Source organism: Haliotis rufescens, unplaced genomic scaffold, assembly GCF_023055435.1.
Source record: "Haliotis rufescens isolate VD_foot unplaced genomic scaffold, xgHalRufe1.0.p SCAF_42, whole genome shotgun sequence".
NCBI classification, from domain to species: Eukaryota; Metazoa; Mollusca; class Gastropoda; order Lepetellida; family Haliotidae; genus Haliotis; species Haliotis rufescens.
The window spans coordinates 3,111,385-3,125,828 of NW_025964135.1; the positions used below are offsets into that span (position 1 = coordinate 3,111,385).

The 14,444-nt window shown below is 43.3% G+C and overlaps 1 protein-coding gene across 2 annotated transcripts in view; it reads right to left on the reverse strand.

The window, feature by feature from the left end:
* LOC124148194 (endoglucanase 4-like) overlaps nt 1-11,103 on the reverse strand; it is a 29,238-nt gene extending 18,135 nt beyond the window's left edge. Inside the window, exons 1-6 of one of the 2 annotated variants that reach the window (XM_046519172.2) lie at nt 10,985-11,103; nt 8,659-8,714; nt 7,903-8,097; nt 6,637-6,892; nt 4,540-4,605; nt 2,349-2,506 (exon numbers count right to left, since the gene is read on the reverse strand). In XM_046519172.2, the coding sequence (XP_046375128.2) occupies nt 2,349-2,506; nt 4,540-4,605; nt 6,637-6,892; nt 7,903-8,097; nt 8,659-8,667 (684 nt within the window). In that variant the 5' untranslated portion in view covers nt 8,668-8,714; nt 10,985-11,103. The remainder of the gene's footprint in view (nt 1-2,348; nt 2,507-4,539; nt 4,606-6,636; nt 6,893-7,902; nt 8,098-8,658; nt 8,715-10,984) is intronic. The other variant, XM_046519173.2, reaches the window with a different exon arrangement.
* Between the last annotated feature and the right edge of the window lie 3,341 nt (nt 11,104-14,444).

Below are 14,444 nucleotides of genomic sequence, written 5' to 3' on the forward strand. Positions count from 1 at the left end.
AAAAAGTGACCACGAAGACATGATATAAAATCTAACATTTCAAATTATTATCAAAAGCTGGCTCCTACAGGAGATATCACTTGGGTGATTGTAGATATCGCTGTATTGAAACTCCATCACAATGCTTTGCAGACCATTGTGACGTCATTGTTACCATGACGTTAAGATCAAATGACTTAACCAATGGTTCTGCTACGGAAAATGTTAGCAGTACTTTTTATACTTAAGACACTTCTTATTACTGTCTACAAAATGAAAAGTGATGATGGATGATAAATAAAATCTCACCCTCGTGTCCTTTTACATCAAATATATCAACACTCGTTGATAAAAGTGGAAAAAATCATGTTGATTTATTTGATATCAAAAGACACGAGGGTGAGATTTTATTTATCATCCATCATCACTTTTGTGTTTGGGGATGGTAAATATCCTGCATTAGGAATAAACATTGTATTTAGCGAGCCTTGGCGAGCTAAATACATTGTGTTTATTCCTAATACAGGATATTTACCATCCCCAAACACACAAGCGTGATAACCTCTTTATCATTTTATATCTTTCTTTAATTCTGTGCTTCAAAATCGCTTTCCCTCTCTCACAAACATTAGCGAAACATTGCGAGTTTTCCTGGAATGCGCTCATTAATATTTATTACGTCACAGGGTTAGTGATATGTCAGTCGGAAAGTGACAGTAGCCAATAAAGTTCCTATATAAGAAACTGGAATCTGTTTCTTATACAGTGGCGAAGCAACATATACGCAAAACAACAATTTTATTTAATTGCCTTTCGCGGCAATCCATCAGTCTGTCCGCTAGAGCAACTGCCCTTTGTCAAAGGGAAGCTACTCTAACCCTAGTCTCTGAGACGTCACGGTCACGTTCAGACCTTGTTGACAGTCGGCCTGTTTTGTCATAACGTTAGAAGTGCAGTCAAATGTACACACAGTGACAAAACGAACAAGATAACAATTCGGCCAAACCCAACTGTTTCAATTTATAGAAAAGGTTCCAAGCCGCACAGGTCTACAAGAACAGATATGCAAGTGATCCTGCTTGGCTAGTGCCCTCGCTAAATTGTTTCGCAAATTATATCTCCAAAGTTGCCAAGACACTGATTTTCAGTATATTAGACTATTCTTTTCATAATGATAACAATTATCTCCACATTCCCGATGGTTAATTCTGACTCGATCGCCGAATGACAAGGACTACGCCATGTTTGTTTATAAACAGTGAAAGTAGTCCCAACTTGACCTTTGATATTTGCATCTCTATCCGCATATGACCCCAACGGATATCGTTTTTATCCGTTGGCTTTATCCTGCCGAGAAACCTAACCATTATATGATAAATAATATTATCATGTAAATACATTACCATATTGTAAAATTATTATGATGGACACATACAGGGAGAAGTCAATGGGATTATTTTGATATGATCAACAAAGGCGCCGCAGCATTTGGTCATATGTTTCAACTGAATGATAAAATGATATGTTTTGCCTTTACGGATTGCGATGAGAGCGATGTATCGATATTAGGAAGATAGAAATCAATGGAAACGTGATGACACGGCCATACAATGTTTTGCAATGCTTGATTTATTTGTTTATTCATGAGATTCGAACTACCCATGAAGATGCAGGTTAAAGAACAGGTCTTCAGCAACCCATGCTTGTCGTAAAAGGATTCCAGTGACGGATTTACAAAGTTTTTAGGATCAATGTATCGATATCTTAAATCATTAAAAGCACGACATACAAGTGCAAAATGTAATTTTCCACGAGACGAATATTTAATCGAAGACAATATCTACACAAGCGACATTCTGGATCGATGCCATTGCGTCTGCCCATTTCGATCAACCGAGACAGCCACATCTAAATCTTGACAGCGCTTGTTTCAATAGTGTAGAGTCGACTTGTGTAAGATATACTTCGGTCTGTAAAACTGATTTGTAGGTTGAATATGCCATTAGCTTTGGCTTTGATGATATTGATGAATGCCATCGTTGGATGTTGTAATCGCAAACACGTTGCTTAAACTGAGACATAAAAAGATAAACATTTCCAACATCTTGCATAATCCAGGCGTAGCTAAATTAAGAGGCGACTATGCTTGCCATAAGAGGCCACTAACGGGATCGGGTGGGCAGGCTCGCTGACTTGGTTGATGCATGTTCTCGTATCCCAATTGCGTACATCGATATTCATGATGTCAAATACAAGACTGTCTGGTCCAGGCTCGATTATTTTCACACAGCCGTCATATAGCTGGGATATTGCTGAGTGCGGCGTTGAACAGCAAACAAGATACGAACTAAGTGGAATGACCAGCTTACGTCCAGCTTGGTGATTGGTAGGTTGAACGTGACGACAGCCTCCCAACCCTCCACATCCTGGGTCAGGGGGAAGTCAAACTCGGCCTCGAACCTGTTCCCCCAATCATTGGCTACCTTCATGTCGGCCTTGATTGCCTCTCCCCCTGCCGGCGCAGTCACTGAAACAAAGAGTGAGTGAGCGAGTGAGTGCGTGCGTGCGTGCGTGCGTGCGTGCGTGCGTGCGTGCGTGCGTGCGTGCGTGCGTGCGTGCATGCGTGCGTGCGTGCGTGCGTGGATTTTGAGTGAGTGAATGAATGAGTTGTTGGGTGGGTGGGAGGATAGGTTGGTGAGTAAGTGACCGAGTGATCGAGTTAGTGCGTGAGAATCACACATATCACACATTGTACCCTTGTGTGGAATCGAAGTCGGATCTGTTGAGAGGCGAGCCAACGCGTGATCCAACAGGCTACCTAACCGCCCAAGGAAAAACAGACTGACAGATGTTCTAAAAGCTAAATATTGTATATTCGCCGGTGTGAGTTGAGGATCACTGTGCACACTTTTCAACTGTATCGCGGCATATCAGCTAAATTTTGGGAGGAAAGTCAGCAGTGACGTAGGTCGTAGATGTTCACCACGGTATTGAACGCCGCGACAGTGACGTGGGTGGAAGACGTTCACCACGGTGTTGAAAGCCGCCGCAGTGACGTGTGTGGAAGACGTTCACCAGGGTGTTGAAAGTCGCCGCAGTGATGTGGGAGGAAGACGTTTACCACGGTCTTGAAAGCCGCCGCAGTGACGTGGGTGGAAGACGTTCACCACGGTGTTGAAAGCCGCTGCAGTGATGTGGGTGGAAGACGTTCACCACGGTGTTGAAAGTCGCCGCAGTGACGCGGATGGAAGACGTTCACCACAGTGTTGACAGCCGCTGCAGTGACGTGGTTAACTGAACTTTTTACTCTGTCTTCGAATGTTAGAACGCAAGAAAACGAAGTATAAAGGACAATACGAACGCTTGAACAATGGTTTACGACAACTATTGTACATTGAAAGGAGAGGAGATTAAAATATTTATGTTGTCGATGAAGACTCTCACCTGATGGTAAACATGAAAACACAAGCAGAACTTAAGTGTTCGTATACCTTCGGGACCCTGGCAATTGCATTAGGGTAACTTGAACCTGTTGGTATATGAATGCATTTCACTAATGACAATTACTCAGACATTAGGGAGATTACAGCTTGAAAGTGTCGCATTGCATTCAGGGTAAAATGAAAGTCCTAGTTCAACAGGTGTATTACATAACCTTCTGTTATATAAGTAGCAATATTTTATCTGAATATAAAACTACAGTTGTCCTCCCAAACAGTCCTACATAAATGTCATACATTCTCTATCACAGCCAAATATTCATGTTCCACGAATAACTGTCCAGTGCACATTGTGACCGGCACACTGAAGGTCCACGAACAGCCTTTCACTGTATATGGTGACCAGCACACGGGGCTGTTAACTTGTGACTGAAGGTCCGGGAAGAGCCTTTCAGTGTTCATAGCGACGAGAACACGGGGCTATCAACTTGTCACTGAAGGTCCGTGAATAGCCTTTCAGTGTACAGGGCGACCAGAACACGGGGCTGTCAACTTGTCACTGAAGGTCCACGAATAGCCTTTCACTGTATATGGTGACCAGCACACGGGGCTGTCAACTTGTCGCTGAAGGTCCACGAATAGCCTTCGAGTGTACATAGCGACGAGAACACGGGGCTATCAACTTGTCACTGAAGGTCCGTGAATAGCCTTTCAGTGTACAGGGCGACCAGAACACGGGGCTGTCAAATTGTCACTGAAGGTCCGCGAATAGCCTTTCAGTGTACATAGCGACCAGAACACGGGGCTGTCAACTTGTCACTGAAGGTCCGAGAAGAGCCTTTCTGTGTACAGAGCGACCAGCACACATTTACATCATCATTATCACAAGACTGTTCTGCTAAAAGTGCACTGCAGGATTCTGACTCTGTGATAAGGAAGTGTTTATGAATCACTATCATATAGTGAAGATAGCAGGTGTTCGCGAACATGTGATCGTATATCCTGCTCCAACCGTCACATGGTCATTTGTTCACCTGACAAAATACACGGAAACTACGATGCAAGTCAAAATAAGGAATTGAATTAGGTATCATTTTTGTCATAGAATTGGAAGGCCTACCTAAGTTAAAGCCTTCCTGGGTTGTTTGTGTGGTACCTTCTGTCGTAGGGGGAGTTCGGGTGCCAGCTGCAATGAAAAAAACACATAACCTTTTTAGTGAGTGAGTGAGTTGGGTTTAAGGCCGATTTTAACAGTATTCCAGTTAGATCACGGCGTGTTAGCTGAATGTGGGAAGAAAGCCCGAAGTGATGCAGGTCTCAGACGTTTACCACTTCGGTGAAACCCACAAGCACGGGTATGGTGCTGACAAACCTAGAAACATAATTGGGGCGAACCGGGATTCGAACCAACAACCATAGGTTTCTGGCGTGCCCAGGGGACGCAACTCTGCCCAGTGAATCGCGGCGCCTTAGACGACTTGGCCACCCGTGCCCCCTAACCTTTTTAGGGTCACCCGTCGAGGGTTCGCTCCGGCAAATGCTACTTCTCGATTGCCCCAACTCGCCTGAAAACTTGTGTAACACATTCACCAGGTTCAAACACTTTCTTTACATTTTTGCAGTTCTAGCGGGTCCAAAGGGCCCTTGTTACAGTTCGTCCTCAAACTCTGTATTCGGAGCTGAGTATACAGCAGAACTCTGTTAATCCGGACGGTCCTGTGATAACCTCCGGATGAACGAGTGTCCCGAACCATGGGTACGAGGCTATAGCACTACGACCATATGCAAGCCTTCCAAGCAGGACATGCTTTCTCGATTAATAGGGCAGGAATAACGTTCCTTCTCATAAAATCAAATCTAGTACTCCCTAACCATACCTCTGCTTGAAGATCTAACAAACCCTCAATATGTCACCTCAGTGGAACTTGTAATCAACATTGAGGCTTCAAAAGTCTCTGTACAAATGAGCGAGCGAGAGAAGCGTTAAGATCAGCATGTCGGACTTCTCGAAAGCAAACGTAAACGGCCAATTCTGAATGGTCATAATATAGGCCGTGCTTTTATGGTGATCTATTTCATAAGATCCTGCCGTTTGTGTGCGCATCTACACCAAGGTGAGGTGAAATTGGGTTTAACGTCGCGTCCAAGATTATTGCACTTATATAGCAACGTGCATACACGTGTGTGTGTGTGTGTGTGGCTGTTTGTACTTGTCCGGACTGATGCCGATTTATAGTGCTAGCTCACTGAGATACCATGCCGCAGTTTAACATGAATGCCCCACGCAGACACAGTATACTGACTCCGAGCCGACCAGTCCTTGTTTTAGCCTCTTAATGCCGAGCGCCAGACAGGGTAACAACAAGTACCATCTTTTAACGTCTTTTGGTATGACGCGGATCAAACCCCGGGCCTTCCGCTCTCCGGGCGGACGCTCTACCACTAGACCACGGAGGCGGTCTTCTACACCAAGAATGAGTGAGTGAGTGAGTGAGTTGGGTTTAACGCCGCTTTTAACAGTATTCCAGTAATATCGCGGCGTGTCAGCTTAATGTGGGAGGAAAGCCCGGAGTGATGCAGGTCTCATACGTTTATCACTTCGGTGAAACCCACGAGCACGGGTATGGTGCTGACAAACCTAGAAACATAATCGGGGCGAACCGGGATTCGAACCCACAATTATAGGTTTCTGGCGTGCTCAAGCGACGCCACTCTGCACAGCGAATCGCGGCGCCTTAGACGACTGGGCCAACCGTGCCCCCTCTACACCAAGAAGGGAGTACAATTGTCTTCTTTGTTTTGGGTCCATTATTAAAATCGACTTTTCAATCCATGTGCTAAAGAAATGAAGCTGCATCATTCAGAAAGCTGACAATTGACTCAAGGATGCAGACATATAGACTGGGATTGTAACTTCACTCAGGGTTCTCCTGTGCGTCCTATTGAGGGCTTCTCAGATCTTCAAAGAAGTCTCGTAGTGGAATAAAAGATCCGATGTTAATGAGTTAGTGACTACTGTTTACGCCGCTTTTAGCAATATTCCAGCAATATCACGGCGGGGGGCACCAGAAATGTGCTTCACACAGTGTACCCGTGTCAGTGACCGAACCCGGGTCTTCGGCGTGACGAGCGAACGCTTTAACCACTAGGCTACCCGACCGCCCCCCGATGTCAATAAGTTTGAAGGAGGTTTGACTGTAGGGACATCTCAACTCACTGTATCCAGGAGGGAATGTGACCGTGGTGGAGGGTGTGGTGGGCGTGGTCGTAGGTGGACTGGTAGGTATAGGCGTGGTGGGGTCGGGCATGTTCTCGATGACGACGTTGGCAGTAGGAGTGATGTCGCCGGTGCCGTGACCAAGGAAGGTCACACAGAGTTTGTCCCCGGGGTGTTCGGCCCCATTGAAGGGCTTGTTGACCAGGACGTATTCCCGGCCATCAGAGGTCTGGGACTCTATGTCCGCCAGCCAGATCTACAGGCAAATCAGAGTGAGTGGGTGAGTTGGATTTAACCCCGCTTTTAACAGTATTCCAGTTATATCGCGACGTACCTTTTGGATGTTGGTGTCTAATTTTCGACGTTTATGCATCGCTTTGATATTCAATTTCAACATTTAATCCTACAAATGCAAGTGGGGTCATTTTTCAGCTTATTTTGAGTGAGTGAGTGGGTGAGTTGAATTTAACGCCGCTTTTAAACAGTATTCCAGTATTATCACGGGGTGTCAGCTTAAATTTGGAGGAAAGACCGAAGTGATGCAGGTCTCAGACGAACACGGGTATGGTGCTGACAAACCTAGAAACATTATCGGGGCGAACCGGGATTCGAACCCACAATCATAGGTTTCTGGTGTGCATAAGGGACGCAACTCTGCACAGCGAATCGCGGGGCCTGAGACGACTGGGCCATCCGAGCCCCCACAGGCAAATCAGAGTTCGTGATGCATAACTTGGTCAGAGATCACAGGAGACAACAATCATTTTACCTGGTGTATTAGTTGAATTATTATAGTAAGGACATACAGCTAACACCACAGTAAGCAATATTCCAGTTCCACGTCTACTCTGAAATAACCAGGTCTGAGTGTGACAGATTATTCTCTAGCATGACTAGTGTATTCGTGGACGGATTGACTGAAATAGTATTGGTTCAATGGGGTTCAACATCGCGTTCAAAATTATTCATGATAGCGACGTGCTCTATATGGACTTATTTCGGTTTCATAGTTCCAGTCCAATCAATGAGATACCCATGGTGGCCCATCTGGACGTGTGACGAAGATCCATCACAACTTATCTGCGCACCAGAAACCCAAGATCCTGGGTTCGAATCCTAGCTTCGCCCTAATAATTTTTTTGAAGATTTGTCAGCTCCTGGATTAGCTCGTTGGATTAGCATCTAAGTCGAAAACGTTGAAGACATGTTCCTACCACAGTGAGCTGTTCAAAACGACATTAAACCTCAATCACTCAAAGACCATACCTCCAAGGATGTAGTAGGCTGGTCGAATTGTAAGTGTGCTTTCCAGGAAGTGACGTCAATGGTAAAAGGCATACAAAAGTTTCCCTGGAAACCTCCGCTCCAATGGTTGCCAATGGTTACAGGAACGATCGAGGACAAGGAGGACCCAATGCAGGCCCCCAGTAAGAAGATGGCCAACATTCCGGACCGTTCGGTCTGAAAGAAACAAAGAGTGAGTGGCTCTTTGGAGCCGGTTTTATGAACATTCTAGCAATATCACTCCAGGAATGTGATTGACAGATTATACCCATGTGAAGACTAGATTACATGACATGACACGTACTTCAAGGGCTTAATATAATAATTCGAAAAACAGTTTGGCTCACTACCATCAATGATTATGAAGTGTGGGCGAAGCTTGATGTTATTGTCAAGAAAACAAAAGTGCGCATGCCATCGGATGACTTACAACATATATTTTGAATGTCATGAAACAATTTCAGATTCATTTCTAAATGGCGAAACTTCTAATTAAAGGAGGACTGTTCTAGACAAAATAAGGGCGGAGTTGGGTACTACGATGGCTAAAGACTAGCTAATGTTCGCAGAGGGCCCAAACGTTTCAAAGTGTGAACAAATATATGAGTACAAATATTGTCAATAAACTAGAGTTCCATGTACAAATTATTAACACTCATCAGAAAATGGACCAAGTAATGACAGAGCGAATATGAGAAGCTCTGCCCAAGCCATGTCTATGTCTGGACTACTACGAACCGTGATCATGAGGTCAGCCACGTGGTCCTGTCGGGTATGTTGTAAAATACAGGTACCTAATGTGAAATATAAAAAATACATAAAAAGATTAGCCGAGAGTGTTTCCTATCGTAAATATTAATGTATTATTTAAGCAGTTGTCGATCATAATGCATGTATTTTATTCCTAATATATAATATTTATGATACGGAGGCACGTGAGTGTAATAATCTGTTTGCCATATGTTATTAATAAAATAATCTAGGTTTGAACATATTTTCATTCATTAACATAACTAACTCACTACTGTAAACAACGTTTATAACGAACACAAAGGGACCACTAATTTTAGTTCGTAATAACCATAGTTCGTTATAAGCATATATACAGATTATATTAGTATACACGAAACAGCCGGGGCTAAAATTAGGTTCGTTATATCGGTCGGTTCATAATAAGCGTGTTTGTTATAAACGTCGTTTACTTTATGCTGCCAATTAATTTGCAGCCATCTTCACATAAACAATAACATGTCGATCGACGTCGGGAGGCAGAGAATCGATCTGACTAAATGCAGTTTATCGATTGGTACATGTATATCGATCCATCATCAACACCAGAATCCATCATCTGATAAACATTATTATCATATTTGATACAGACACATAACTTTATCATCATAAACATATACCTACTTAAATTGGTTCATAATGTATCCATTCCATTATGATAAATATCCAGGACCCATTCGCTACCAACGCTTCGTATCGGAATGAGTGAGTGAGTGAGTAAGTTGGGTTTAATGCCGCGTCTAACAGTATTCCAGTTATATCGCGGCGGGTCAGCTTGATGTGGGAGGAAAGCCCGAAATGATGCAGGTCTAAGACGTTTACCACTTCGATGAAACCCACGAGCACGGGTATGGTGCTGACAAACCTAGAAACATAATCGGGGCGTATCGGGATTCGAACCCACAATCATAAGTTTCTTGCGTGCCCAAGGGACGCAACTCTGCACAGCGAATCGCGGCGGCTTAGACGACTTGGCCACCCGTGCCCCCCGTATCTGAATGACGTCGCCATCTACATTCTATATTATCGCTGATTTAGGATGAGTTCATGAGTGATTGGGTGGGTGGGTGTTGTCAGCCTCTACTCATTGAAATAGCGCTATAAACGAAGCAGTGTCGAATAGCCCCATGGTGTTAGCACAGTCGAATGAAAGTATAATACCCCTGTTAATCGAGGATGAGTACCTGTGTTCGTGTCTATAATCAAAAACCCACTGTGGCGGTTTTTTAAAAGATACTTTTAATTTTTACTTTTATACGTTTATGGAACTGCTGACCTAATGGAGTGCCTGTGCTGACTAATATTAGGTTTTGTTTGTTTGTTTGTTGTTTAAAGCCGCACTCAGCAATATTATAGCTATATCACGGCGGTCTGTAAATTATCAAGACTGGACCAGACAATTTAGTGATTGATATCATGAACATCGATCCACGTAATTGGGATACGATGACATGCATTAACCAAGTCAGCGAGCCTGACCACCCGATCCCGTTAGGCGCCTTTTACGACAAGACTGGTTAATATCAAGTATCTTAGTACAATCTTGTTTGTTGCCGGCAGGATGGTTAATCCCCTATGAGATTCTTGTTAATGTTTACATCGATCCCTAACATGATTTAAAAAAAGAAAATGTGTAAAAAGGAAATCTCAAAGGATAACACTAATCTGTACAAGCAACGCAGTGGTGTCCCTTTATTGTATTTTACATACATTATTGATTTAAACACATGTATTTGTTTTTTTATATTGTTGGCATGATGTTGTTGTTGCATACACGAAGAACATATACATTAAGGGTACTCTCCTATCAACAAACTGACAACTAACATGCTGAAAAACAATGTCGATTATGCCAATACAATATGGGACAACACTAACCAACCAGAGAGAGCAAATAATTTGATTATGGGATTTCTACACACATTTCAGTTTTTTTGTTTCTGATGATCGATAAAATTTCCGTTCAGTTTACGTCAATTGATGCTCCTTTTTGAAAAGAAGAAAAAAAGTATACAAAACAGCTATCAGTTGGACAATACAAACAGAATTTAAATACGATTTTGAAGACATGAAACTTTTATTGAAAAGAACGTCTTCAATACAATTAGCAAGGAAGTTATTATCTATAAACGTGTCATCAAGTTCAGAGGGATTGATAATTAGAATTACGTACATCATGTACTACATGATATAAGTAATCTTGAGTTGCAAATTCAATAAAAACGATGTACAACATTAGTTGTCTTTTTAACCAGGTGAAAATGATCGGTCTTACCTCTTTTTGCCAGGAAAATACAATGTGCCCTCGGGACCACAGTCAGGAGACAGCTCCAGCTGTCCTCGTTCTCATGGGAGCGCTATTTCAGTGTTATCTTAATCGTGTTAAAAATACACTCGTTTAGCCTTGTAAGTAAAGCCATGTGATTAAAGCATGATGTTCACAACGGCATGTGAATGCTCTTCTGACCAATTGTTATGCATATAGGTTTAACAATTCAGGTTTAAATCTAATTGCAATGTCTACAAACTACCTTAATAGCATAGACATTTGATTCTTTCCTAATTTGGTCGTTCCAATGGTGAAAGATATTTTCACTGTGACCTTGGTCCACTTGCACAAAGCTATCTTGGTCCTACGACCATCGTAACTCATGCATGTACACTAACACTGACTGTATACAAGACTGTGTGACAAGAGGGATGACTCATGGAAAATCGAGACTGGTTCACATCCGGCGTTGACCTTTTATATTCAACTTTCCAAAAGTCAGCTTTACCCTTATACCATGCAATATTCCAAAAGCTCCAGCCTTTGGTGTCTTCATTCCACACTGGCGGAGGTACACTCGAGCATGCTTTTCCTTCGAAGATTAAAAAGAGCGCCATACTACAGTTGTTGATCTTGGTTTAACACGTCCCATTTTAATTCTGGAAACCTAATAGTCCAGAAACTCTACGGTCTTTACCCAGTCTCGGTCAAAGGTATTTACAAAATTAAACCTGCTGTTTTCATAGGAACATACCAAGGAAGAAAAAATGAAAAAACAATGTTCAAAAAATCAATATTTACACAATGTCGCCCATGGGCCTGCCCATGGGGAAGTGTGGCCCATGGGCGAAGAGTAGGCCCATGGGCGAGAACATGTTCCTATACTTAAAACTCATGTTTTTGTTTCGCAAATACATAAATGTATTTGATACAAAATCATGACACAAAATTTAACTCATTTTAACTTAATTCAACGATTTACATTACATTATTACATTATTCAAGGCCTTCGGGGAGTTTTCACAATTATAGGAGTTGACTCTCCAGTAACCAAACTGGTTACCATTCGTTCCCGTGTCCGTTCAGGTGAACCTTGACCCGTGTTGAGCCAGGTTGGAATAGGTCTTCAGCAACCCATGCTTGCCGTTAAAGGTTTTCTATGCTTGTCGTAAAAGGCGACTAACGGGATCGGGTGGTCAGGCTCGCTGACTTTGTTAATACATGTCATCGGTCCCAATTGCGTTGATCGATGCTCATGATATTAATCACTGGATTGTCTTGTCAAGACTCGATTATATATAGACCGCCGTCATATAGCTGGGATATTGGTGAGTGCGGCGTTTAACAACAAACCAACCAACCAAATCAGGTAAACCTTTGCATGTGTTTGTGACGGGTGCCACCAATTTGGACAGGATGCGCTTACCTTCTCGCAAACACCTGGTATGATAACAATTTGCCAGTGCTTCATAAACACAAACCTATCCTATAGTCGGAATCACTAAACGGAGTCAGCTTTAAGCAGATGATTATGGAAATTGTTTTTGTTCAAATGATGTTTTCTAAAAAAAATTTAAGCGTTGAGGGGCTCTATCACTTTGCCGAGTTGCGTCCCGAATATGGCCCCGAGCTGACTCGGGGGTACTCGTATGGAGCTCGTAGCGAGGTCGTACTAAACTCGGGGTAACTCGGGATACCTCGTACTGATCTACGAGAGTTTGGGAACTGCTCAAAACAGTCGGGCCGCCTGCCAACACCTAACAAACTCGTAACACACTCGTCCTACTTGTAGTACCATCGTGGCGACCTCGTGGTGCTCGTACAGAACTCGTATGAGGATCGTCTGCAAAATTAATTGCCGAGTTGACCGAGTCTAATACGAGCTATACGAATGAGCCACCTCTTACCAAAGTCGTACAAAACTCGCACAGCTCGTATCGAGATCGTTGTGCTCGTATGCAACTCTTACTAGGCTCCTGTTAGACTCCTATTATACTCCTATTGGACTCCTATGGGGCTCGTAACACACTCGTAGCGTACTCGTATGATACTGGTATATGTAGTCTCTTCCCGAGTCCTAATCGAGTTAGGCTCGGGAGAGCTCGGCAACCCCCTAGGCAAAGTGTGAGAGCAGCTTTATTCTATCTGCGGATATTTCGTAACATTTAAATTATGACATTTACATCGGAATATGCAGTGATTGACACCAAGCTAAATCAATATATATATATATAAATCAAATAATATACTGTAAATCTTGAAATTAACACGAACGTGAACTAAATGCGATGTGCGAGTGGCCTTTGTTCGCATTAATGGAACTTCCCATTTATGTCTCTAAGTTGACTATCAACAATACGACGGCATCAATGGACACATTACTTAACGGGAAAAACTTCAAACGACTATATCAACATCAAACGACTATATAAACATCAAACGACTATAATTTCCACATCACGGTACATTCAGCAGCAGTTATGACAAGTAATGCGCTAATGTATTTTTTGTTGCTTAAACTAACCTGCGGTTCACTGGCCTTTTCTAACGCACACCCTGTTGGCCAGAGTTACTCATATTCCTGGCAATAATAACTGACAGATACACCGGAGGGCATCCCGGCGTATAATAAACCCCAACACACCACGCGAGCCGTGAAAGTGAGTGAGTGAGTGAGTGAGTCAGCTTTACGCCGCTTTTAGCAATATTCCAGCACTATCATGGCGGGGGACACCAGAAATGAGCTTCACACATTGTACCCATGTCGGGAATGGAACCCGGGTCTTCGGCGTGACGAGCGAACGCTTTAACCACTAGGCTACCCGATCGCCCCCAAACCGTGCAAGACGACTAAAACGAGGATCAGGGCCCGTCTACACAAAGTGATCTCGACGCTTCGACTATTGTAAACCTATGTTTAAATAGTGGTTCTAAGAGAGCTTTTGTGTCATTATAGCTGCAATGTGTTATTTTGTGCTTTTGTGCGACATCACCCCGATGGCATGGGTCGCGGTTCATGCTATCAACCACTGGTTCGCTTTGTCGAGAATAAATTATTTATTCACCTGGAATTCAGACACGGCGGCTGCTGCAAACATAGCTTCTTGGTACTTTAAGTTTCTTGCTTTTTCCCTTCATTGCTGTGGATATGAATCAATAGCATGCTAACTATTCCCGCATCTTAGCCTGTGTTTACTATCTAGAGTTTGTCTCTCAAGTCAAGGCACTCGTGAAGAGCAACCTCCTCGTGGTGAGTGCTGGGTAACGCTAATAGCTCTTCCCCCGTGTGGAACCGGGGCAGAATATTTCCACAGCCTCCCATTGCTGGTCGTATGAGGCGACTACAATGGGCAACCTGTTTGCCGTGGGTTGCGTCCCTGTGTCGGCGGAGGACGGGAGTCTGGTAGTTGAGGGCACTGGTTCCTGGAACTGTGTTCCTTTGCCCAACACACTACTTCGACCCTCA